Genomic DNA, 26,494 nt, shown 5'->3' with positions numbered 1-26,494 from the left:
GATTTGAAATTTTTCATTATGAATACAGCCATTTATATAATAATTTTACTGATATATTCAGACTGTTTATTTTTATATTCCAGTATTTTTGACTCTACAATCTCAGATGTTAAGTGTAAGGTTATTTACAGGTTTCTAATAATTTATGAGTTTATGTTTTAACCAGCGCATAACACATGCTTCGACTTCTAAATGTACATACCGCTGGTAAATTCTTCCTATCTTTCTGTGGTACAAGAACGTCGACATTCTGTAATTTCATCCAGCCGTAGTGGCTTCCCGCGATCAGTGGAATTATAATGAGGACCACGAGATTCTTGTTAACAAATTGCCTCACGTTGAACATGTTTATACTTTTATTCTTCTATCTTCAAAATTTATTATTTTTCGTGCTTTTCTCGATCTTTTTCGGTGACAGATCACATTTGACAAATGACAACAGACAAATATTACATTGACATTGTTTTTAATATTTTGTTACACAATATTATTACACATGAAAGCCGACTATTTAATAAAAGTATGTTAAAATCAAGTACACCCTTAGACAAAAACATCAGTTTAATTCTGCCATATTTTATTTGGCTTTTGGCAGAATGTGACCAAAAATGGACCAAAATTACAACAGTTTACAGCTAATGTCAATTGTCATGTGTCATTTGGGTTTTCGTTTATAAATTGCTTTATTATACTTGCCTTTACTGAATAAAATATATTTTATACTACTACATTTTGTTGTGACTAATAAAATAGAAAAATATTAGTTACACTCAATTTTACCATGATTACTTCCTATTAAGAACCAATTATTTAGTCGAAAGTAAAAAAAAAAAAAATATTTAGTCTAATTATACAATTTTAAGTCTGTATCCTACAGCTGTCAATGACAAATGTCAAATATGAATTAAACGTCGACGTCAAGATCAAACTATCAACTCAAAAACATGGTGGCATTTCAGTAAAAGGGTGTACATTTCGACTAGTCATTAAAAATTTAGGAAGCTTATTAAGCAAGAGTGTTTGATACAAATTGTAAGTATATTATTTAAGTATTTAAACATGCATTAAGTTATTGTTACGCTAATATTATGCGTTCTTTCAGGTAAACACCAAACCAATAAGCTTCATACAAAATTAAGGATGACGTCTGAAGAATGCCAGATTTCCGAGGAACTGAAGGGATGTTACGAGAATCTTATTGTAATCGACATTGGCGCAAACTTGACGAACAAGAAATACGGCCGTGATCTGGATTCAGTAGTGCAAAGGGCAAAAGATGCAGGTACGATTTATAAACAAAAAATAAATAAAAAATAGTTGCCAAAAATCTCGCGTGCAAATATGTTAGGACGTAACAGTGCATTAATTTACACCGGTTAGATATTCGTGTGCCGAATGCCTGCGTTAATTTATTTATATTACAAAGAAGGTTGCTTCTTGAAAGTTAGAAATTCACATTCGATCATATCAATATTTCATTGAGATTTATTAGTTTTTCCACTCTATAAATTTATACATATTCATGCAGAATGGAATTTAACATTCCAGTATGTATCATCAATCAGGTGATATCCACATCATATTATTATTTTATAAGCATTATTTTCTGTTTAATATAATATCAGAATGTTAAGTTAAGAATATATTTTTTTTTGTAATTATCCAATTTATAATATTTTCAAACCATAAATATATCAATTAATTAATAAGTGCCCTTTTACTCATAATTGGTTTATTATGACTGGTTACTAAGAAGTTGATTCATATATATTATCATCAATATATTATTCTACACATATTTAATATAGATATTACACATACAGTTTATAAACAAATTCCAAAGTCTAATTATGATCTGTTTCAGTTATTACAAGAAACAAACAGATAAATAAAATATTTTCTGATTACAAGTACCATTTGCTATTGCACAGTACTTTAATGACCATTTACTAAAAAAGAGTTAATCTACTATTACAAATATACAAACACTAGCTTTCAGCCCACATTTTCAAAGAAAAACCCGCATAGTCCCCATTTTCGTGAGATTTCCGGGATAAAACCTATCCTATGTGTTAATCCAAGTTACCCTCTATATGTGTGCTAAATTTCATTGTAATCAGTTCAGTAGTATTTGTGTGAAAGAGTAACAAACATACTCATACATCCATCCTCACAAAATTTTCGCATTTATAATACTAGATTTCCGCCCGCGGCTTCGCCCGCGTTTTCAAAGGAAAACCTGCATAGTTCCCGTTCCCGTGGGATTTCCGGGATAAAACGTATCCTATGTGTTAATCCAAGTTACCCTCTATATGTGTGCTAAATTTCATTGTAATTGGTTCAGTAGTTTTTACGTGAAAGAGTTACAAACATCCATACATCCATACTTACAAACTTTCACCTTTATAATAGTATTAAGATTAGTAGGAAGGATTTTGGTCTATATTACAAAATTGATCCTCTATATAACATAACTAGCTGCTCACCGCGGTTTAACCCCGTGGCTCCACTCCTGTTGGTCGTAGCGTGATGATATATAGCCTATAGCCTTCCTCAATAAATGGGCTATCTAACGCCGAAACAATTTTTAAAATCGGACCAGTAGTTCCTGAGATTAGCGCGTTCAAACGAACAAACTCTTCAGCTTTATAATATTAGTATAGATTTACAAAGTCATGTCAACTGCTATAAGTCATGAGAAAGGCCGTTTGGCTTCTTTAAAAATTATATCTAATGTTATGAAGTAATTCAACCGCAATAATGGGATCATTATAATCTCTGTACTGTGTGGTGTAATGTATATAACTTAGTTTTATCCTACTTAGCAATAAGTATTATACAACTAAGTCACTGTGCTGTTTCTATTTTTATTTAGGTCTAAGGAATTAGTGTATCTATTTTTATAGGGTTTTTGGTAGTTTATAGATGGATGCAGTGATGAAGTTTCGTATTGTAAAATAACTTGTTAATTTTAATAGTGAAAGGGTTGTGCCTGTGCCCTGTATTGTAGATATATAAAAATAGCTAATTCTAAACTAGTCATTGACTCCGACTCTGTCTGGGTTGGACTGGAATAAAAACTAAACTTTTAAAGCCTAAGTCTCTCGAGAATATAGTTTCATTGTATTGATGAAAGAATTTCCAAAATTGCTTGTTTATCGGACTAGCAAATAGGACTAGGTTTCTTTTTCGGCTTTTTCCATGAACTTCGCGTAATCGGATGAGATTTTACATTTTCCCCATATGCCACTGATATTAAATATGTAAATTTATCTATTACCTGTAAGGTACATATTTATTATATGTATTGGTTCAAAATAACGAGATAGATAGCTTTCGAATTTATGTTATTGGAATACATGTTAACGTATTTTGTGTACATTTAACCAGGTGTCCAAAAGATAATGGTCACAGGCACATCAGTGAGGAGCAGCAAGGAAGCACTTAGGTTAACTCGACTCTACCCCAGCACAATATATTCGACAGCAGGTATGTTTATTTATTTTTCGGTTGGTTACTGAATTTATGTGTTTTTTTCGTATAAAAGTTATACATAATGCTTAGTTGAAATGTTTTCATGAAACAGAAAAAAATTTAGAATCAGGTCTGAATATTAATATTTTTAAATTGAAAACAATTTTTTTATCAGTATTCTGTATTTTAAATTCTATTAAGATGGTGCACTGCATTGAAAAATAGCAGGAAATATAATTTTTTTATCATATACTTCATAAATTAAACCAAATAAAAATAGGGATTATCAATATCTACTGACATGCATTGATACTATCAGCATATGATAATCCTGCAGCATTTAGTTTATCTCACGAGATAGCTCGAGTATTTGGGCCTTTGATAATTCAAATGTGTAGCAATCTTGTATGTAAATAAATAAAAACATATTCAATGATTCGTTCTTTCAACCTAATTTTTATATATCGAAATAACAAACATCAATTTTAAATTAGTAATTGTGGGAAAAAACAATTCTATAAATGGTGAAAATAATACGAAAAATCTTTTTATATTTAACTTTTTAAGTTTTTATTCATAGTTTATTAAAATGAACTGAACCAATCTAACACATATATCCTACTTATTACTGCGTAAACGAAACGTGGTAATCGATTTCGTATGCAGTGAAGTATATGCGATAACATAGTCATAAAATGTATTATATCTAGCATTAATACATAGTAAAAATAATATATAAAGTCATGGATTAGATTACTAAAATACCGCACGACGTTAAATCAATGATGGACGAGAAGCTATGGTCCGAGTTACAAGCGATAGCGACGGCAGAGTAGTTTCAAATAATAAATACGCACAAAATAAAGTACCTAAACGATTTTTAGATTCAGACTATTTTTAATAGCTTCCCCCTGTGCCTTCGTCTGCTCTGTCTTAAAAAAAGCATTAGCAATCTTTCTATTAAGAAAACCCGCATCGATCATAGTTTTAAAGATATGCTCAATCCAAAGCATGCATAGGGACAGACAGACAGCGGGAACTGAACTGACTTTGTTTTATAATGTGTAGTGACAACGAAAAATATGTAATAAACAATATAAAAAACTAGGTGTACACCCGCACGACGCCAAATCTATGGTGGACGAAGAGCTCTGGTCTGAGTTACAAGCGACAGCAGCGGCGCCCGAGTGCGTCGCGGTCGGCGAGTGCGGTCTCAACTATAGCAAGGACTTTAGCGAGCCACGTGTGCAACGGGACGCGTTTAAACGGCAGGTACGTGGCATGAGCGGTAGCGATGTTTTGGGGAAATCGCTTTTTTGCGCTCGTTGGTGAAGTTACTATGATTGCTAAATAGGTATATAGGAAAGATTTCTTTGAGCCACCCGTGCAACGGGACGGGTTTAAGCGGCAGGTGCGTGGTATAAGCGGTAGTGATTTTTGGGCAAAGCGCTTTTTGTGCCGAGGAAATTGTGTTTTTTTTAATATGTTTTATTTTTAGAGATTGTGTTTATTTATTAGGTATTTGTGTGGTTTTTTCGTGTTAAAAGTATTTTACATGAACAAAAAAACAATTCAATGGATTTCGCGTAGTATTGTAGGTTAAGATTGAAAAACTTAAAAATATTCATCCATAATGGGAAACTTTCTTTTCGCAAAATAATAAACGCAGACTAGCTTATTAATATAACAACTTCTTACTTTCCTTAACACCCTAAATTACTCTAACACATTAATAACACATCTTCCCGAATTAACGTACGTATATCCGGTATCGGGTATACGATAACGATGGTAGCAAGACGCTAACGGGTTCAAAAACCCCTCGTGTGTTATAATGAAAGTTTCCGGCCGTGAAAATCGTAAGATAAAATTAGACTTGCTCTTGTTAAGGTTAAAGACAAGATGTACAAGATGTGTTTTGTAGATTATGTTTGGTTTTATGTAGAGAGAGTATATTTGATTCGTAGTTGGTTTTTATTTGACGAGTTTTGGTCCGCAGTTTATGGGGGTAAATGAAGAGAATTAGGAATTCTAATTGAAGTGAAACTTCTAGTTAGTAAAAGTAAAATTTCAAAGTCTCCTCATGGCAATACTGTCACGTCATGGAGTAAGGCGGCGATTTTGGTATCTTTGAATCTTGTCAAAGAAGTTTTACTTCTGAGACGTGTGCTCGGCACAATGCTCTTATTAATTTTGATATTAATCACATTAATATTAAAATTTGTTATGTGTAAAGTTATGTCAATCTGTTTTAAGTGAAAATGAAATATAGATAATAATATATACTTTTGCAAGCAAAGCCGCGTGGTGAATTTAGTTTGTTATTACCCGATTTCATCAGTAGGTAGAGCAATCCTTCTGTATTTTAACACACATAATATGTAGGTGTTATTGTATTATAATTATGTATGTTTATTCCTTTGAAATGCAGCGTAAATTAGCTTGTATTGGTATAAATTTATAGCTTGTAAAGTTGTAGGATTTATTTCGAGGTATAGTTGAATTAATTTCAACTGTGCAAGTGAAACACTGATTGATTTTATTGCCTATTTTATGTCTTCAAGAGTGTTTATCCAATCGGACTCTTGGTTTTTTTTCAATAACAATTTTATCATTTTTATTTTCAAGAAACTGCCTCTTTATCAAACATGCTATAGATTAAAGTAACAAACACTTTAAATGCAATTTCCTCGAAGATCTTCAAGTGATAAATACTTAATAAATACATCCGATAGCAGACTCAGGTGACCCGAAATAAACAGGATAATTGGACATTGAGCAGCACCTACATGTGCGTCTCGGAATGTTTGGAAGGATGAGTGTATCGGCTTGGAATGTGATTTTATAAGATTGTAGGTATTCTAATAACTATATCTATGCTAATTCTATAAAGCTGAAGAGTTTGTTTGTTTGAACGTGCTAATCCCAGGAACTACTGATCCGATTTGAAAAATTTAATGTGATTTGTTTTTTTTGGAAAATTTAACTCTACCCAATGAGTATTTCTTTCGAGGTTCACTCACACCAGAATGTATGTTGTCATCATTGCATTTAGATTTTAGATCTTAGTCATAACACAGGAAAAAACTCAGAATCGATAGACCACTTACGATCCCAAAAATACTATTTATATTTTAAGCTGAGTTTCAGTGACTCAACGTAAATTTTTAAATAGAAAATCCATGATCATAATTGATTTATATGCTTGTTTTTTAGTGTAGCAGACAAAAAAATATTTTTTTGAGTCAATCACACAAACAAATTATTGTCAAAAGGCATTCGCTCAGTTTTTTTGCTTGTTATGTACATTTGTCTGACCCAATTCAATAAGATTGCCAAGATTATATTAGCAGGTCATCTTGCTATAACAAAGGAGCACGAACAATGTCGCGGGTTAAATATAGTCTAAATTTAGCCGTGTCTCGCAAGGCTAAGCCTACACCTGGGTCGTAGTACGTAACTAGTTATTATTAGAATGGTCTAGGCTATCAAATTACAATTTAGTGGCCTATTTGTAATTAGGGGCACTAATTATTGTTATATCGTGCGTAAATTATTCATGAAGGCTATAGAAGTATGTGTTAAAATGTATTGTTTCGTGTTGTTGTTTACAATCTTATCTTTACGCGGAATAAGGGTGTGTAGTGTGATTAAAATGGAAGATAAAATTAATCCCTTTTGTTTAAAAATAGATACCTACATGCATTATAGTATAATTTTATGTCTAATTTAGGATAATATATCCAAAATAACACCAATTTTCGTTTTGTCTGTTTATAGACAGTCTCTGAAATATCTATCTGCATCAATTATACCATAAATTGCCATATCGATTAATGTTGTGTTTTAGAGAATAAATAGATTAATCGTCAAAATTACAACGTTTTCGTCAACGTACAACGGGTGTCGTCTAGTAAGTTTCAAAGATTTAAAGAATCTTGTCTATATGTCCTTCTATCTAGCTTATTGATCAAAGAGTTGATCAAAGGTCTATTATCATGTACCAACTCCAATTTACTTTGTACGTGCTAATTGTCGTATCTCAGTAGAATTTTCAAGGTAAAGTTTTATTATAGCAGCGGTTACCCGCGGCCTTCACGTATCGCTTTGATGTTATAAACTGAAACTTTATATTGATAGGGGGTAACGGGCCAGAAATAGCGCGCAAAAGTTTCCATTTTAAGGTGTATTGACTTTCCTTGAAGGACAAATGATGATGAAAACATTAATGTTTGCTTTTCTAAAATTAAAATGCAGGTACAAAATTTTATGAACACATTATTTTGGCTCCATATTCTGTCGAGACCGAAGCCTTAATTAGGTCTCTAATATATTAGTACATTGTACAAATATGTATTAGTACTTTCGGCCTAACTTCTAATTACAAACAAGTAACGCAAGTAACCCAGCTTCAATCGATAACGGAAGTTTCTCTAGTTATTCCATTGATCTGTGTAAGACAATGTCTGTTTGTGTACTAGTTTTCATATTTTGATGTATTCTATTTATCAAACAGTCTATTTAACATAATCCAATATATACTTCCAGGTTGAAATCGCGTGCGAACTGCGAAAACCGCTCTTCGTGCACGAAAAAGAGGCCCAAGACGACCTTATCGCAATCCTGGACGAATTTGCCAATAAACTACCGCCTGTAGTGATACACTCGTTCACGGGAACAGTCGAACAGGGCATCAGATATATAGAGAAGGGCTTCTATTTGGGCATTACAGGGTATATTTGTAAGGACAAGTCCGATGGAGGCATCAGGAGGCTTTTATCAGAGAGGATTCTGCCGTTAGATAAGCTATTGGTCGAGACTGATTCCCCGTTCATGTATCCGAACATGAGGGCCTCGAAACTGCCGCTGCACGTCAAGGATTCGCTCACTGAGAGGTGGGTTATTATATCTTACGATTGCTTATTGGTATGTCATGTATGGTCATATTTTACAAATTCGCTGGTACAAGATTCATCAATACTTTAATTTTATTCCAATAAGATCCTTTCTTTTGAGGATAAGAATCCTTTCCAAACAAAATTTTTATCTAGAAAAACTTCAACAAGTACTTATATGTATTTTCCATTTTATAACATACAACTCATAAAAGTTTTGAATCAAATGCCGCATGCCTATAGTCCCCTTCTCGCTTGTTGCCTTTTTTTAAATTGTTTGCAACTATAAAGCACATTTAGTAATTGATTAATTCTTATTTTTTATTTCCCCACAGATCGATGAACTTCGTGAACCGCTACTGCACGTTCCAACGCAACGAGCCTTGCGCGTTGCCAGCTATAGTGGAACTTGTGGCTGGCTTCCGCGGTGAGAAACCGGAGGATGTAGCACTTGCCACTGCTTTCAATGCGCTCAAGATCTTTGGGTTGAGTCAGTAGGGGGTAAACTGCTGAAAGGGGTAGGAGAAGGCTTTGCTCCAAAAGGAGGGGGGAGATGTAAGAGCAAGGGGGAGGAGAAAAGGGGGGATATCTCCTGTAAAAATTCTATTATTGAACAAATTGACAGAAATGCTACACAACATATCTGGTATTCGAGGTGCAGTCTATCCTTTCACTAGGTGCGTACATACAAATAGAAAAAATTGTCTTATGTAAGATGTGTAAAACAGACGCCTATAGTCTGTAGATGCAAACATACAAACAGACAAAGAAGTTAAGTGGCAAGCTATTAATTGATAAATGTTAAGTTATTGCGTATTTTAAAAGGACAGGGTAATGAACTGATTTTAAAGTAAGAAGCTAAGATTTCAATTTTCTTGCCATTTTAGTAGGAGATCAAAAAACATCTTATTTCTATGAAATAAAATGCTCTTTTAGATTTGGATTGTGTTCATTTATCAATTACTAGCTATGCTACTACGCGCCGAATTCTTAAATATTTTGTCTCGACTTATTCCGAACTGAAGACGTGTTTAGAATAATAATGACTATTTTTTTAAAGATTTTCATTCATGAGGGGCTTAATTCAATAGTCCTTCATATAAAAATAACATTTGTTCTATATTTTTTATACACAAAGTGTCTCGATAACATAAAGTTTGAGTTAAGAATTTACAAAATATGTATATCGTAAATTTAACACACATTTTAAAATATATACCATTGGTATATTATATAGTGGTTATGTACGATTTGTGGTGACTAACCTACAAAATTTGTTGAAACAAAAAATGGCATTATTGTCCTAAACACGTATCTTTTACTAAAGATTTCCATAGGTATTCGAATGATTTATATAATTATATTTCATTCAAAATATTTTAATACTCATGTATAATGGTAACAATTTACCATATTATTATTTAAATAAATCAGATATTTTGCTATTTACCTTGAAATATATTTAAATAATTATTTACGTGTTTATAACGAATTATTGTGCCTTTAAAGATGATAATTAGAAAAATATAAAAAAAATGACAAAAATATTTATAGAAATGATGTTACCTATTATTAGAGATTTAATTGTTAGGTAATTTATTATGTGAAATAATTCTTCAGACGTCTACGATTTTATAATTAATTATTGACGAAATGATTTTTAAATGGAAAATTTAATTTGAAATGGGGAAATATACGCTAAGATAAAATTCTAAATTACCCTGTTCCATAATTAAATATTGTGGTGCTAATTTTTAAATGATCAATTATATTTCATATAGTGTTTATGAAAAATTAGGCAGCTAAGTATTTTTCCTCATTTCAAATTTAAAAATGGCAATATGAGGCTATACACTAACAAATTATCCACCATTCTTGCCATCATTAAAATACGAGATTTGCCTCTCTATATAAGTAAGCAATGTTAGAGTAAGATTGACTACAATTTGGTTTTGCAAAATCAAAGGTTTGAGTGTACCTGAACACTTCAAGCTTATGCCATTGTATGAACTGCATAATATTACGTTATTTAGTATCGTTCAGATACATAGCTTTTGTTTATTTTTGATTAGCTTTTTTTCGTTTTGTATTGTCTATGGTGCACGTGCTTTTTTATTTATAAATATGGTGGCAATGGCAATAGTCACAATGATCTCATTTTGACAGTTCTCAAGTGTAAGGACAGATTAAAAATCACAATGGCTTGTAAATTTGTACAAGCTTGTATAAATAATTTATTGTAGGGGCCATTTTTTAGTCTGTGCTTATGGTTGTGTGGTTTTTGACAGATTCTGCTAGATAATGTGTGACTCGATTTATATTTACGTCGTTATTTATTTGCACTCTATAAGTCTGCAGCCATATCTCGACATAACTAAGCTGTAGCCACTGTATTTGCCGCACGGTGTTAGGTGTTAATGTTATAGCTCTGCGCAGAGCATTCCTATTCGAATTTTAATTATATTTTCATCGAATATTGTAAATAGCTATTATTATTAATATAAATATTGTTATTTAATGCTGGTAGTCACAACGAAATCAAAGACTGCAAGTATTACTGTGGGATTTGACTTTAATGTTTATCAAGTATTGTTGATTAGTTTATTTTTTGACAATCACTTTGATTAGTTCTAAGTTCTAGGGGTCAATTATTTATACTAAAGTGTACTGAATGTATGTGTACGTAAACTAATGTAGGTGTTACGATCCCTCGGACGAATGTACTGTAGTGCCTTCGACATAACGTCCTTTTGTGATACAATATTTTTTCATAGATTGTACAGATTATTTCTTGCAATAAAATGTAAAAGAATATCGCTTTTTATTTCTCTTCCTATTCCCTTATTGGTTTTATCCTTTTTGAAAAATGATTATACTGCACAAAATATCAAATAAATTATATTATGGATATCAGCGTTTTCACAGATCTAACAAAATATACCTGGCCTAATTATTGTTGCTTACTATGCCAGTGTAAATATCATACGGAATCCATACAAGTAAAAGTTCGCCAATTACCTAAAATTATTTTAAACTGATTCCGACTGAGTAGCTTTACAAAATGGCACGTCATGTGGCGTGATAGTCAGCAAGTTTTAATGATAAGACACCATCGTAATCTTACAACCTACACACGTAGTTTATAAGGATAGCTACAACACATAAAATGAAAAAACTCCCTGTCCCTAGTTTGATCCAAACTCACAGTGTACCTAGTTATTACTTGTACTTAAAACTAAATATCGTTATTCGTTGTTACGTGTTACACTTATATATTTTTGCAATAGAAAATGTCGTCTTGAACAACATTGTGGATGAGAATTAGGATGATTTTCCAGCAGAGATGTGCTATGTAGTTGTGCTGTGAAAATGAAATAGCTGTGAAACTATGTTAGCGATGCATCGGTAGTATGCGCTCTGCACATAGCTATTTCACTAGCGACCGTTCATAGCACACATCTATAGCTCGCCTCCTATATAAAAACATATTTCAGTTGAGTTCGTTTCCTCCAGTGTCGGAATATTATTGGTGGATATTAAACGCATCCACAGCAACGTAGCATTATAGCACATCTCTGGCGGAATAACACCTTAGGGCAAAAGCTCGTATGTGTGTTTTTATGATTTTTACCTTTTGAGTTATTACTATCGAGTCGACAATCCCATGCTTTAGTTAGTTTTTTATGTGTAAGCGATCAGCGTAAACATGTAAGAGCGTATACACTACACAATATAATATCATTGTTAGTAAGTAGCATATTTTTTGTAAGATTTTTTGGGCAAAAAATATAACTTGTAGATATTGTTTTAATTTTTACACTAATTGTGTTCAAATGATCTTTCTGAGGAATGAATGTTTTTTCTGCCAGTTTAAAAAATAAAAATGCCAGTTTTTTCTGTCCCACGGGACTATAAATAAAAAGTTCATATTTTGTGTTTACGTACAAAACGCCACATTACAAGTTGACTAATCTATACTTATAAAGCTTAAGAGTTTGTTTGAACGCGCTAATCTCGGGAACTACTGGTCCGATTTGAAAAATTATTTCGGTGTTAGATATCCCATTCATCGAGGAAGGTTATAGGCTATATATATCATCACGCTACGACCAACAGGAGTGGAGCCACGGGGGTGAAACCGTGCGGAGCAGCTAGTTTCTAATAATTGGGTGAGGAATATACAAATAAAACAAATCAAGAATTTTTAATATATATTTTATTAATATTTACAATTTTTTCATCATACGCCTAATCCTTAACAAAATATAACATACAGTCAAGGGCAATTAACTAACCAAGTCTTATGAAACTCTATTGGCATTAATTTTTATAAATCTAAGAAGTAGCCAAAATTTACAATAAATTCAGAATTGATATAATTTGAAAAGAAATATGTATAAAACATATTTTTTCTTAAACAATATGAAAAAAAAAACTTTTTTTACATAATGCAAAAAATTGTTACATTGTGTTAATTGTATTCTGAAGCCATAAAATAAAACATTTTTTAGATTCATATTATTTTATTAATTCTTGCAAGCTTCTAGTTAGCTTTTATCCAGTTTTCTTACAAGTGGAGGTGGGGGGGAGGTGAGTACTTTTCTTGAAAGTCTGACTTGGCCGGAAACAGGGTCTCGACCAAAGTACTTCACTTGTATCTCCGAACCTACGTCCAGACCTAACACTGAGGGGTGCATTATCTGAAAAAGAAAGATATTTTTATTATTTTTGAAATCTATACTAATATTATAAAGCTGAGGAGTTTGTTTGTTTGTTTGAATGCGCTAATCTTCAAGAATTACTGGTCTGGATTTGAAAAATTATTTCGGTGTTAGATATCCCATTTATCGAGGAAGGCTATAGGCTAAATATCATCACGCTAAGACCAACAGGAGTGGAGCAATGCGGGTAAAACTGCGGGGCACAGCTAGTTATTTTATACATACATATAGGTTTGAATTTATAAGTTCACAGTGAAAATGTTTTATGATAAAATGCTCAAAAATATGGTATTAAGTACTTAAACATGTATACGCTAAAATTGAGAACATAATATAATATTTCATATGTAATTCATTTGTAATTATAAGCTACCGGCTACCTGTTTCCCATTTTATCATAAACTATACAAACACAAAAACCCCACTAATATATTATACACTCACCTTCCTATGGTCCAACTGTGTGTTATGTACCAGCGCTGGCGTCATACCGCTATATAGCGTGACCAAAACACCAATGTCTTTTACTTCTACAACCTGAATAAATTGGGGAAAAATATGCTTTAAAATCATGAAATTATTGTATTTATGATTTTTTAAAAGAATAGAAAAACTTCGATCACGAGGCGGGATTGGAACCCGCGTCTTTCGACATACCCAGGCGATGCCTTTGACCTTTCGGCCATCCGTGACTAAATTTTTCCAGTTTTAAAATTTTTAATTAAAAAAACTCAAATAAACTTAGCACTATACAGTGTGGAAATTTTAACATTTTACGGATAATATCGTGCAGATGTAGAAAAAACTAGTTCAAGACCTGTTCGTGTCGATTTGAAGAAATAAATAACAAATTTTAATTTTTAGTTTGATTCCCGGAAGTAGCGAGTATAGTGAGGATAATGAGAAAAGCGATGATGGGGATGATCGTGTTATCGAGGATGATGAGGATGAGGGTGTTATTGAGGATGGTGAGGATGAGCATGTTATCGAGGATGATGAGGATGAGCGTGTTAACGAGGATGATGAGGATGAGCGTGTCATCGAGGATGATGAGGATCGGCGTGTTATAGAGGATGACGCGGATGAGCATGTTATCAAGGATGATGCGGATGAGCGTGTCATCGAGGATGGTGAGGATGAGCGTGTCATCGAGGATGATGAGGATGACTATATCATTGAGGATGATGAGGGTGACTATGTCATTGAGGATGATGAGGATGAGCGTGTTATCGAGGATGAGCGTGTTATCACTATTTATATCGCACCTTAGCACTATAAATAGCCCCAAACTCAAGCTCCGGCGTGCGTTCAGCAGCGAGCCACGTGGCGACCCGCGCACGCGCTTCGTCCATAGCTGCTGGGGTTGGCGCGAAAACGCTGTAGCGTGTTTCGTCGACAGGACTTATCTGGAATTATAATAATCTTCGTGTTTATAACATAACCACTTTTAAACGGTGAAGGAAAACAGTGAGAAAACGTCGAAAAATCTTAAAATAATAAATACATTTAAATAAAAAAAAAACCTGTCACTAAAGTCGAACGACAATTTTACGAGATCTGCCCCCCTAGTCTGTAGAATGTATGAGATTGACGTAGGCTGTAGATAAACGTATCTACAGGTTACGTCAATCTCATACATTCGTAGTCTATTCTATTGAACGCTACGCTAACAGAAAGCCACTTGACTAGGGGGGCTGGTTATTGTACCTTTCTATCTATTGCACCGCGCTCTGACTTTCACGCTCGAGCGGAACGTAAGAACATAATACATAATATATATAAATAATTTCTTTTAAAGTGAAACTTTTATTACATCGTCTCAAACTTTTTGGTCTGTGTAGCGCATGTCGCGTGACGGACGGCTGCCGAGTAGGTATAAAGCAGTGTTCGGAACCGTACGATAATTATTATCGTACAAGTACGATAATTTTGTGCCTAAGTTTCACTTTTACCGTGGTTGGTGGTACCTTGCTACCATGCGTGCATTCTTTTCTACCTCATCCTAATTCTAATCTTTATATTTACCTATCTCATTTCTACTTTACTTTACCACTACCTGTAAATACATCAAGATAATTAATTACCTGTACACCAGTCTCCACATATAGTTTCTTGAGATTGATTCCGCCAACTCCGAGTAATTTTGCGCGTTTGTGAACTTCCACTTCTATTTCTTCAATAACTGGCATGTTATCTTTGTTAACTTCTCTGTGAAGGATAATGAAATGAAATGAAATGAATTTATTCGCAAGAAAAGTGGTAATACATTGGTGTTATGAGAGAACATGTTCTACACAATTCGCCAGTCACAGCTGGCATGCGAATGGTTACATTAAATAAATTGTACAGTGCTTGTTAAATTTTGAATTTTAATATAAATTATAAACATTTTATTAACGATGATGACAGAGAATTAAAATAAATTAAATTATTACATATTTGCATCAAAAAATTCATTTAAATTATAATGGCATTTGTCAATCAACCAGTTTTTAAGTTTTTAATTTAAAACTATTTAATGGTAGCTCTCTTTTATTTTTAGGTAAGGCGTTAAATATATTTATGGCTATGATATATGCATTTTTTTTACATAACGTTGTTCTGTGCTTTGGTATTATCAACCTGGTCGGGTCTCTCTGTCCAAGTTGACAATAAATATTACTTCATAATATAATCCAAGAAAAAGTACTTAATTTAGGTTGCTTTATCTATACTAATATAATAAAGCTGAAGTTTGTTTGTTCGAATGCGCTAATCTCAGGAACTATTTCCGGTTCCGATTAGAAAAATTATTTCGGTGCTAATTAGCCCATTTACTGAGGAGGGCTATAAGCTATATATTATCATCACGCTAAGACCAACAGAATCGGAGCGGGTAGTCTTAATACTACATATTATAAAGGCGAAAGTTTGTAAGTATGGATGTATGGATGTTTGTAACTCTTTCACGTAAAAACTACTGAACCGATTACAATGAAATTTAGAACACATATAGAGGGTAACTTGGATTAACACATAGGATAGGTTTTATCCCGGAAATCCCACGGGAACGGGGATTATGCGGGTTTTCCTTTGAAAACGCGGGCGAAGCCGCGGACGGAAATCTAGTCCATTATAAAAGAAAATGCATGCATGTTGATCTGGCTTGTGAATTAAAATCAAATTATAAACTGTTAAATGTCACTAGAATTATACAATTTTTTTGTAAATTTTGTCCAACTTCCCACCTCGGTTTATCAATACACTGGTTCATAATATCAATGATCTTGCTCTTAGAGTCACAGGCTTTTTGCACAGACTCCATCACGACCTTGAGTGGAAGGCCAGCTATTTTGATATCAGCTTGTAGCGCGGTGATGCCTTTTTTGGTACCCGCCACTTTGAAGTCCATGTCACCCATGTAATCTTCTATACCCTGAGAAGGAATTATATTTTGATTATGCTAACCGAGCAGTGGAGATATTTTATAAAAATTGTGAAAATTTGAGGGTAGAAAATAATTAAAATTTACTTTGAATATGTATTGGAATTTTGATTATTTTTTGCTCACCCACCTCAATCACAATCTCTCCTTACACATATACATACGGTAGCCTGGAAGAGATCGCTACCTAGCGATAAGGCCGCCGTTTGTACATAACTTTCTCTATTTTATGTTCTTTCTGTATTTGTACTTTCTTATGTGTGTGCAATAAAGTATAAAATAAATAAATAAAATTGAATTTGAGTGCAATTTTTTTGAAGTGAAGCTTCATGTGAATACCATCACGATATGGAGTAAGGCGACGATTTTGGTATCTTTGAATCTTGCCAAAGAAGTTTTACAACTGACATGACGTGTGCTGGGCACACAAATTCAAATTCATTTATTAATTGCACATGGTGAGTTGTATCTTAAAATGCCAGTTTTGCTGTTTGCCCCGCGACACTTTACTTCTGACATGTGTGCTCAGCACATACGGGTGAGTAGTATCTTATGGCCGGTTGCAGAGCTTGACCGACCATCAGTGCGTACGTAAGTCGCGCTTGTCATATGTATGGAAATTCATAAAACCGTTCATAGCTAGACCGACCATACGCACGCGTATTGTCATACGTATTAGTGTCATAGTTATACACATTGTTGATGCGTATCGTCAGGACCGATGGTACGCACTGACGGTCGGTGAAGCTTTGCAACCTTAAATGTCAGTTTGTTTGCCCCGCGACTCACTACACACTCACTAACAAGTCGCACAGTATCCGGTAGTCGCGCACGAGTCCTCGCTCGTCGTGCCTCGCCACGAGGCCGACCGCGACGCCCGCGGCGGGCGCGGCGAGCGGCAGCCCCGCGTCCAGCAGCGCCAGCGACCCGCCGCACACTGACGCCATGGAGGACGAGCCTGCGTATATATAGCGCGGTTAGGTTGGTACACAGTACTGGCTGAGCCACACATGTTCGATTTTCGAATCATGTTTCCAAATTTGTCGTACGAATGCAGTGTTAGGGCGTATTCAAAAAGAAAGCTGGAAACTTATAAGCGCTTATCGGCGCTTGTCAACGCTGGTTCGTTATACACAAAGGAAGCAGGTTGAAGCAGTCCAAAACAAATTTTATATGGCAGCGCCCAACGCTGACCAGCGCTTATTGAAGCTTGTCGGAACTTGTCGAACTTTCTTTCTGAATGCGCCCTTAGGTTGGAACACACGCTCGGATAGACAGAGTATTCGTTTAATATCTGTACAGCAATTTTCAAACTCATTAGATGATACAAACGAGAAAAACTATCCTTTTAAATTAAAAAAAATGAAAACAATAGTAATCAAATGTGAAGTTTACATCCTTTGTATTGGTGCAAATAAAATGTTTTCAATAGACAGCAAAAAGTACAAATGCCCCATTTGCTCCAACTCACCATTAGACTCCAGCACCTCCGCAGTGAGTCGCACAGTGCAGGGGTGTTGGGGCACAACGGGCATCAATCCTCGTTCAGCGAGTGCCCCATGTCCCATCTCGCGTCTCCCCGCTGGCCCCGTTCGCCCCACTTCCCCCGTCGCGTAGGACGGAAACTCGTAGTGGAGGAAGAAACTTTTTTCTTTTATTCCGCTGAAAAAATATTATCATTATTAGCAAATTATTACCATTATTACCAAATTGCTCTATTTTCCTTGTGTGGGAAAAGTATTATATTCTAGATAGAAATCACTTATTATATTATAACACTTTGGCCATCTTCTATGGGAAAAATCAACAACAGTTACAAAAAAAAAAATTATAATATTAAGTATAGCATTATTTTAAAAATCATTTATACAGACTGTCTAGCCAATAAACGAGAAATAAATATGTAGAAACAAATTTGCTTTTCTGTTTTTTATTGCAAAGGAATGCGCAATCAGCCAATCATTCTAAATATTTTTCTATGTATGTAAAAAAACAACAAAAAAATGTCTCGGTCTGGCAGGACACAGAAGGCTGACTTACTTGTCACTTATTAAAATCGATCAAGTGAGACAGATGTATGCATAATGCATCTACCCCATACTTCACTTTTAAAAAACATATTATAGTCTGTCCACTATAAGAATTGCCTTTTGACAGCTCGACGGGTGATACCAGAAGTGATGTCCAAAAGAGTATCGATTGTGATACCATTCCGATTATAAATTCAAAATATTATCATAAATCGAATCAGGTACGTAAATAATAATTTCAACGTAAACGTACTAATAAGATATGTAATAATAAGACCACATATCTATGAATTTTATGTTAAAACTAAACTAAACTAATATTTTATTATTTATTGGTTTCTATCTTACAATTTGGTTGTCTTTAAGCTTAAATTACATAACATAATAGAAGAGTTTTTCTGTATCGGATATATTTAACAGAGTATTTCTATCGATTATTATAATCTATCGACCCATCATTGAATAATTATGTGTAGACATCACTAAGTGGGCGGGGCCGGTCCATGAAGTACAATAATTATTTGTATGACATTTTAACATAGACAATACAATTCTTCATAGGCGTGAAGCTGTCAAAAAGCAAATAATATAATGGACAGAGTATAGCCGTTAGTCAATATGTTACCTTGTGATCATAGTAAGAGGGTCCATTTTCAAAGCGCTTTCCGGCGAGTCGAAAGCCACAGTACACAGCACCTGGGTTTGTCCGCGTTGGAATAACGCACTGCCGTGTAAAGGCTCGTATAATGATACCTATAGAAAATACAATTAGTATAAAATAAGTAAATATAGGTCATTGCCCATGACTAAAGAAAATTCCTATGAGCATGAGATATTTAAACATAATTATAAAAATTATAGAAAAATTATATTCATAGAAGTGCTTGTAAAAGTTTACACAATAATAAAAGCTTACACTGAATTAAAAAAGTTTTTAAGTTTGAGTAGGGTGAACTACGGAAAAAATACCCAGATAAACACACTTTATCCTACTAATATTATAAATGCGAAAGTTTGTGAGGATGGATGTGTTTGTTACTCTTTCACGCAAATACTACTGAACCGATTACAATGAAATTAAGCCCACTTATAGGGGGTAATTTGGATTAACACATAGGATAGGTTTTATTCCGGAAATCCCACGGGAACAGGAGCTATGCGGGTTTTTCTTTAAAATCGCGGCGGCGGACAGCTAGTTATTAACATGATAACGTTTTTAAAATCGTTTTAGTCGGGTGACATGTTCAGACACTTGTGTCACACCAAAACCTCACGAGCGCGATCGCAGGTATAACGAGAGAGAGACGGACCGATCTCCCGTCTCATCTCGAGCGCTGCCACCAATAAGACGTTATCACGTAAACATCTCGATCGTAAACCTACTTTATAAACAACCAATTTTTTTTATAATATCAGTAAGCATCTATAGAGCCTCTGAAATTGCTATCTTTAAATACTTACTTGACAACTAATATTCCTCAGATCATCGAGTCCCCTCCCATCGCACCTAACCTGAGTATCAAATATCATATCTCTAAACGTCTGCCGCAAGTGTTGATTGAAACAATCCTGTAGTTTGGATACATCGGCTTCTGTGTCTCTTAGTTGGTTGAGAACCGTTTGACGCAGTTCGGATATCGCATTGTCACGTGATGTTTTGTCGTGGTTGAAATCGCTGGAAATAAAAAAAAAACAACATATAAGTAACAACAAACAAATATTACTCATATCATGAAAACAGAAAATTGTGGTAAAAAAGGGAAAAAAATAGTTCTTGAAATTGAAGTAGGATATAGAACTAGACTCACAGTCACTAACAAAAAATATCCGAAGTAAAACTCTGCCAATGCCTGTATAAGGCAGAGTTTTCTAATGAGCGACACAATAGACTTTAAACGTTACTGCGACGAAATAAGGTGTTAATTTCAATGACAACTCTGTTCTGAAATTTTAATAGGCGATAGCGACTATAAAAAAACAAAATAAACAAATTATAGCCTAATAATTCGCGATTAGAATAAAATAATAAATTACCTCAATATCTCTCTAATCTTCATAGTTGATAGTGTTTTAATAGTCTCCACAATGCTTTCATCAAGTGGTTCCGGCATTTCGTATTCACGTTTCATCTTGCCGTGCGTTTTTTGTAATTTTTCTATACCACGCACTATGTTCTGTGCTTCTTTAGTGGCTGATAACAAAAGAACAAGGTACAAAATTTTATAGATCATTTTAACAATAATTATGCCAATTGTAAAAATGATCTATAATATTACTTTGTAATCTAGTAAATAACTATTAACATACAATAATCAACCAGAAACACAATCACACTTAAAAGTTATATGAAGCAACACTCTGCTTTAGCGTGTATTAGGCAGTTTTCCAACAAGCGAAACAATACTTTAAACATTACTGCATCAGAATAAGCTGTTCCAATGAATGTTTTATATGACACAATTAATATAACACTTGCATTCGAACATATTTTTTTTTTCATTTACTGTTTGACAATGCCATATATACTTAGTATACATATATGTTTACTAGCTTTTCACCCGCAGCTTCGCCCGCGCAGTCAAAGAATATCTCTATACCAAATTTCATGCAAATTGGTTCAGTAGTTTAGGTGTGATTGAGTAACAGATAGACAGACAGAGTTACTTTCGCATTTATAATATTAGTATGGATGAAACCACAGGACAGTTCTTTGGCATATTATGATATATTATTATGTAGTTAGATATAAGTTACATATTATGTAATATTGACATGATTTAAAAGAGCAACTATGGAGTTTCTTGCCGATTCTTCTCCATAGATACTGCTTTCCGAATCGGTGGTAAATGTTAAAAATACTTATGTAATGACGATTCGAAAGTGCTACTAAATAGTAGTCTAATTGAATAAATGAATGTTTGAGTTTGAGTTTGAGTTTGATTGTTACGGTTGAGTATTTGAGTATATAAATTAATTTGTTATTTTAAAAAGGTGTCTTAAACCATCTCTACTGCATCATACATTTTATTGGCAGATAAATAACATAAAAAAGCCATCAAATATCTTCATAAGTTAATTAACAGATTCACCTAGTCAATATAACAGGAATTTTTATCGGTAGTTACTAACCTCCAATAATAAAAAGCTTGACTTACATTCATACCTAATTTGATAGCCTTCAGCAGATCCTGTTGCAGGATGTCTTTAGCGTGACCTTCCAGCATCACCACCAGGTTGGAGGCTGCCGCACTCACGACTAAGTTGAGGGTAGATTGTTCCAGTTCTCGACGAGTGGGGTTTATTATTAGTTCATTGTCGATTTGGCCTATTCTGTAATAAAAAGGTGTTATTTCAATCCTTAGTGCAAATAATTGAAAATAATAATTCATCGTCAGGTGATTAATGTGGGTACTTGAAAATAATTTATTGTCAATGTAAAGAAATATGAAGAGAACACATAAGAACACTGTTACACTACAACATAATACGCAAACAGCTTGTTTATTTATTCCTTTTTAGTTTACACACAATGATAATTAAAAAAAAATCACTATTACTTGAAATATGCTATAGCATGCCCTGTACATTATAATGTACAGGGCAACACTAAAATAAAACTTGATTTTTATACAAACAATTTGATGTTTTTTGTATTGTGTATGATTTTACATAGAAAGAGAATATTTTTTTAGAGGTCTAGAATTTTCGAATACATTTGTACCAGATGGTTTTTCATTTTACCTTACAGCCCCAATCGGTCCATTCCACGGCACATCAGATAACGCCAAAGCAGCGCTAGCAGCATTGATAGCTACAGTCTCCGGTGGGTTAGTACTGTCTACTGCCAGCATGTTACAAACTATTTGTGTGTCGAAGAAGTAGTTCTGCGGAAATAGGGGTCTGAGAGACCTGTCGATCACACGCGATGTGAGGATTTCTCGTTCTGTTGGACCTGTAAGTTAGTAACAATAGGCGGTTAGCGTTAAGTTTTAATTTAAGATGTTTGGAATTTTGTTGTAATATTTGAGTTTGCGGTTGAATGTTTTTGAGGTGGAATTTTTCTCTTGTTTTTGTGAATTAAAAGTTTATATCCTTTCTTTTTAAAAGTACAAGGTTAATAAGATAAAGATGTGTATGTAAACATGTTTATCAAATCAAAATAATTGTTGTAATTAGTATACAATATATAATACTAGCTGCGCTCTGCGGTTTCACCCGCGTAGTTCCGCTCCTGTGGGTCTTAGCATGATAATATATAGCCCATAGCCTTCCTCGATGAATGGGCCATCTAACACTGAAAGAATTTTTAAAATCGGACTAGTATTTCCTGATATTAGCGTGTTCAAACAAACAATTATTAATCAAATTGGTGGTAAATGTTAAAAATATGTAATGACATTTCAAAAGTGCTTCTAGAAGAAGTCTTATTGAATAAATAAATGTTTGAGATTGAGTATAGATTTCTCTTCACAGAGCTATCTTTCATAATTTAACATTAATGCAAATACTTATAATATATACTAATAACTTAAGAAATAAATTCTGGCTAACATAATACCTAGTTCTTTCCTCAAAAAGTTGGTTGGTATCCTGCCAGCGGCTGCTGCCTTCTGCCTATAATCAACTACGAGAGGCAGGAACGAAACATTGCTCTGCTTGGCTTTGGACACCACTGTGGAAAGCACGCTGGTGTTGCCCAGTGTAGCGACGCACGCTCCATCCGCGAACCTCGCGTATTGACCAGTCTTTAGCTTTAAAGTGGTGCTGAAAATATTTTTTTTATTATAGATTAGAAGTTGAAAAATAAACTATTAGTTTTTCAATTTTATTGTTCATGTTTAGTATGGTTGTGTAGCGGATATTTTATTTTTTATAATAATGTCCGAAAGTATAAGCCACTAAATAGTATGAAATGAAGTTGATTCCCGCTGTCTGTCCCTATGTATGTTTAGATGTTTTAAACTACGCAGCGGATTTTGATACGGGTTTCTTACTAGACGAAGTGATTCAAGAGGAAGGTTTATAATTATTTATATTTGTAGAGTAGTCGTAGTATTACGTATATGAAATTAGGTTGTAATATTTTGTTCTTGTATGTAATTCTAAACTTACCCATTAGAAAATGGTACGTCAATTTCACCGACATCAGATTGTGATGATAAATATTTTCTGTGGAATCTACTTTTATAATTTAATTTTGTTAATAGAATGCGGTGTTTTAGCAACATTTTAAACTAAGTATTTCAAAACGACCGGCACATTCAATTGGTGAACATTGGTATGAAGAGGTAATAAATATGTTAATTTTTTTAGACTATAATGCAATAATTTAGCTGTTTAAGAAATTACTTTTGTGAAAAAAACCAAAAAGGTAAAAGAAACAATAATTTTTATTGTTTCGTAATTTTTTGAGGTTATATTAAACTATCAGTTGTCACAGTTGTCACATGTCATAACTTTTTTAAAACAGATAAAAAATTATAAAATTGATGAACAGAATAAATTTTTTAAATGATTGATGATCACAGTGCAGATGCTTGTTCTCACTCGTAAATATTGTGGAAACAAAAAATTATTGTACACGTATTAACAAACTTAAATTTACATTAATTACACATACATGTACAACTTTTAATCACTTGGAATACTTAATTAGCTACTTAGCGTATTATTAACTCATTTTTATGTATGGCTAGTGAAGTTCATACATATTCCCCGTTTTCCAATTACAGCACTAGAGCGCATTAAGCGGCATAATGCTTAACGTTGAATGGCTTGTTGTTGGCTTGTTGGCTCAAAAGTTTAAACTCAGCTGTCACTTGTCAGCAACATTTCAAAATCAGCTGACTGACTGATTATATTTTGTTGTTGTTTGAATGAAATCTACAAAAAATATAATTTATTCTACGTTACAATAATTTCCTTATGAAGAATGAGTTGTACAAAAATTAGGAAAGTTCAAGGGAATGATTGTTTCCAGCGTATTAACTTTTTATATCAAGTAAGAACTAAGAATAAATTAATAGTAGGTAATTTTTGGTAACTTTAACTTTAGTAAAATTAATATTTTATACACTTTAATTTTCAGATCAGTAAACAAACAGTTGAAGTTAGTCCAGCGCTTTCATCTTACTACGGAAACCTTATTGTAAATCTTGCTAAGAAGAATGTATTGAAAATGTAAGTTTTTTATATTTATTCACATAAAAATTGTAAATTGTTAGGTACTTATAAACAATTGTCTTAAGAAATCCTTTCGGTTTGATAAATAGCGAAGTTTGCATTATTTATTTGCAATCTAAAATATGTAAAATCCTGTAAGGTAATACCCAATTTCCATAACTTTTTTGGGTTTTTTACAGTCTAATTAGCAACAAGGGATAGGTACATTTTGGTAACCTTTAGTAAATATTTAGGACATATTTTATTTATCTTATTCTATAGCTTCAGGATAATAATTAAAATGCTATTTGCACTCAAGTTTAAGTCAAAACTGTTCAGGAATTAATTTGTAATATTAGGCGATATGCTATTTTATATTTAATTTTTATCATTTCAGACATCCAGATATTAAACGACAGATTTGTAAAAAATGCAAGTGTGCGCTAAACAATAAATCAAGCAAAGTGAAATTAAACACAAGAAATAAATCAAAGTTTATCCAGAAAATATGTAATACTTGCGGAACAAAGAAGAATTATCCGGCTGATAAAAATAAAGATCATAGAGTATGGTTAGAAAAGCCAGACGGTGTTGTAGAAGTGATTAAAACAGTATAGTAAATATATTTGACTTTCATTTGTTACTAGCCCAATTTCCACATTCCACCACACATAATATGAAAAAAGCTCTTTACAATAGCCTAGGTTTTTAATGAAACGGCTGATTAAGCTCATTTGCTGCGACATAATACACCAGATATCTGTTAAGAAACACTTAATTCATACTTATCTAACATAATCTATTATAATTTACCCTACTATCATAACTTCTAAGTTCTTTTCTTAGTATATATTAAAGTGTCAGTTCTGTTACACAAAATTTATGATCAATAAATTAGGTAATGTATGGATTGATTCAATCTCCTAGAAAATAATAGTCATATCTTTATTTTTATAAAAAGAAATAATATGTAATAGTAATCTTAGTAATAATTAATGCTTACTTAATATTGTTTTCCTAGTTTACGACATAGAATTAGTTTCCATTAAGTATGAATAGATGGCGTTGTATAAAATATGTTTTTTGAAGAATAATAAACAAAATATGCATGAGCGTAATAGTAAAAAATGCTTAAAAAAAGCGACTAGAACTATTACTAGGTCCAGTAAATGACAGGATTTGTAAGAAGCTCAAATTACTTGTGTACCTAAAAATTTACTGTAGCGTAGCGTGTTATTTCTTTTTATAAATACTAAATAATATATTGTATTTACGTTAATATTCTTGGTATAAAAAAAAATTAAATTCAAATAAAATTGTTGTTTACTTTAAAATATAGCAACAAAATTATGACCTGTATTTGAGATTTCGGGCGCACCGCTCTAGCCGGTAGATAAAAATGTTATGAATAATGCATGTGTACCGAGCTCTATGAATCAAATTCAAATGTTCTTGTTTAAAGTAAAACCACAAAACGGATTTATACATGCTGACAATCTACTAATGTACGTGTAGGGATTTATATGTTAGAGCTAACTACTCTACTTTGAAGACAATAATATCTAGTGATTAGTATGTTCGTACGGATCGAAAAGACCGCGTTCGAATCAGTTTTAGGGTATAGGAATATTTAAAATTTATAGCAAAACCCGGAGTAGTGTATTAATAGATGGATTGTTAACATCCCCGTGCTGCGTTTCGCTATTGTTCCATAAGTGTATAATGGAGAAGTAATTTAAAATCTTGCTTTCGATTTCTCCGTCTAAAACATAGGTAGGTTTCAATTCT

General features: G+C 33.3%; 4 protein-coding genes across 4 annotated transcripts in view; 3 read left to right on the top strand and 1 right to left on the bottom strand.

Annotated features, from left to right (window-relative positions):
* Hrd3 (HMG-coA reductase degradation 3) overlaps nt 1–26,494 on the top strand; it is a 215,875-nt gene that overhangs the window by 142,543 nt on the left and 46,838 nt on the right. The window lies entirely within an intron of this gene.
* On the top strand, nt 910–11,181 carry LOC149480680 (uncharacterized). Its single transcript, XM_089706934.1, has 6 exons — nt 910–1,032; nt 1,103–1,282; nt 3,391–3,489; nt 4,583–4,746; nt 8,023–8,369; nt 8,705–11,181. Exons 2-6 carry the CDS (start codon nt 1,141–1,143, stop codon nt 8,865–8,867), a joined length of 915 nt encoding a protein of 304 aa, XP_089563060.1. The 5' UTR covers nt 910–1,032; nt 1,103–1,140; the 3' UTR covers nt 8,868–11,181.
* Nucleotides 12,583–23,975, bottom strand: PNPase (polyribonucleotide nucleotidyltransferase 1). The gene is made up of 14 exons (XM_089706706.1): nt 23,657–23,975; nt 23,103–23,308; nt 22,286–22,496; nt 21,708–21,874; nt 20,579–20,735; nt 20,006–20,219; nt 19,170–19,297; nt 17,986–18,176; nt 17,315–17,472; nt 16,318–16,505; nt 15,175–15,298; nt 14,356–14,496; nt 13,535–13,627; nt 12,583–13,069 (listed from the first exon to the last, which is right to left on the bottom strand). The coding sequence occupies exons 1-14, from the start codon at nt 23,770–23,772 to the stop codon at nt 12,917–12,919; spliced, it is 2,247 nt and encodes a 748-aa protein (XP_089562832.1). The 5' UTR covers nt 23,773–23,975; the 3' UTR covers nt 12,583–12,916.
* Rpp21 (ribonuclease P protein subunit Rpp21) lies at nt 24,384–25,329 on the top strand. The gene is made up of 3 exons (XM_089706806.1): nt 24,384–24,545; nt 24,633–24,724; nt 25,104–25,329. Exons 1-3 carry the CDS (start codon nt 24,477–24,479, stop codon nt 25,321–25,323), a joined length of 381 nt encoding a protein of 126 aa, XP_089562932.1. The 5' UTR covers nt 24,384–24,476; the 3' UTR covers nt 25,324–25,329.

The sequence above is a fragment of the Colias philodice genome, chromosome 18, assembly GCF_061535455.1.
Source record: "Colias philodice isolate Cphi_HAF_F1 chromosome 18, ilColPhil1 Martin Lab GWU primary, whole genome shotgun sequence".
Lineage (NCBI taxonomy): Eukaryota > Metazoa > Arthropoda > Insecta > Lepidoptera > Pieridae > Colias > Colias philodice.
The sequence above is the reverse complement of the archived record's forward strand: the minus strand, read 5'-3'. Positions and strand labels throughout refer to the sequence as shown.

Coding starts and splice junctions, on each gene's coding strand:
- Rpp21 (XM_089706806.1), top strand. CDS start 24,477: ATGAGTTGTACAAAAATTAGGAAAGTTCAAGGGAATGATTGTTTCCAG. Junction 24,546..24,632: donor GTATTAACTTTTTATATCAA/GTAAGAACTAAG, acceptor TTTAATTTTCAG/ATCAGTAAACAAACAGTTGA. Junction 24,725..25,103: donor AAGAAGAATGTATTGAAAAT/GTAAGTTTTTTA, acceptor TTATCATTTCAG/ACATCCAGATATTAAACGAC.
- LOC149480680 (XM_089706934.1), top strand. CDS start 1,141: ATGACGTCTGAAGAATGCCAGATTTCCGAGGAACTGAAGGGATGTTAC. Junction 1,283..3,390: donor GCAAAGGGCAAAAGATGCAG/GTACGATTTATA, acceptor ACATTTAACCAG/GTGTCCAAAAGATAATGGTC. Junction 3,490..4,582: donor CACAATATATTCGACAGCAG/GTATGTTTATTT, acceptor ATAAAAAACTAG/GTGTACACCCGCACGACGCC.
- PNPase (XM_089706706.1), bottom strand. CDS start 23,772: ATGTTGCTAAAACACCGCATTCTATTAACAAAATTAAATTATAAAAGT. Junction 21,875..22,285: donor GGACCGATTGGGGCTGTAAG/GTAAAATGAAAA, acceptor TTTTTATTACAG/AATAGGCCAAATCGACAATG. Junction 13,628..14,355: donor GGGCTATTTATAGTGCTAAG/GTGCGATATAAA, acceptor CAATTTATTCAG/GTTGTAGAAGTAAAAGACAT.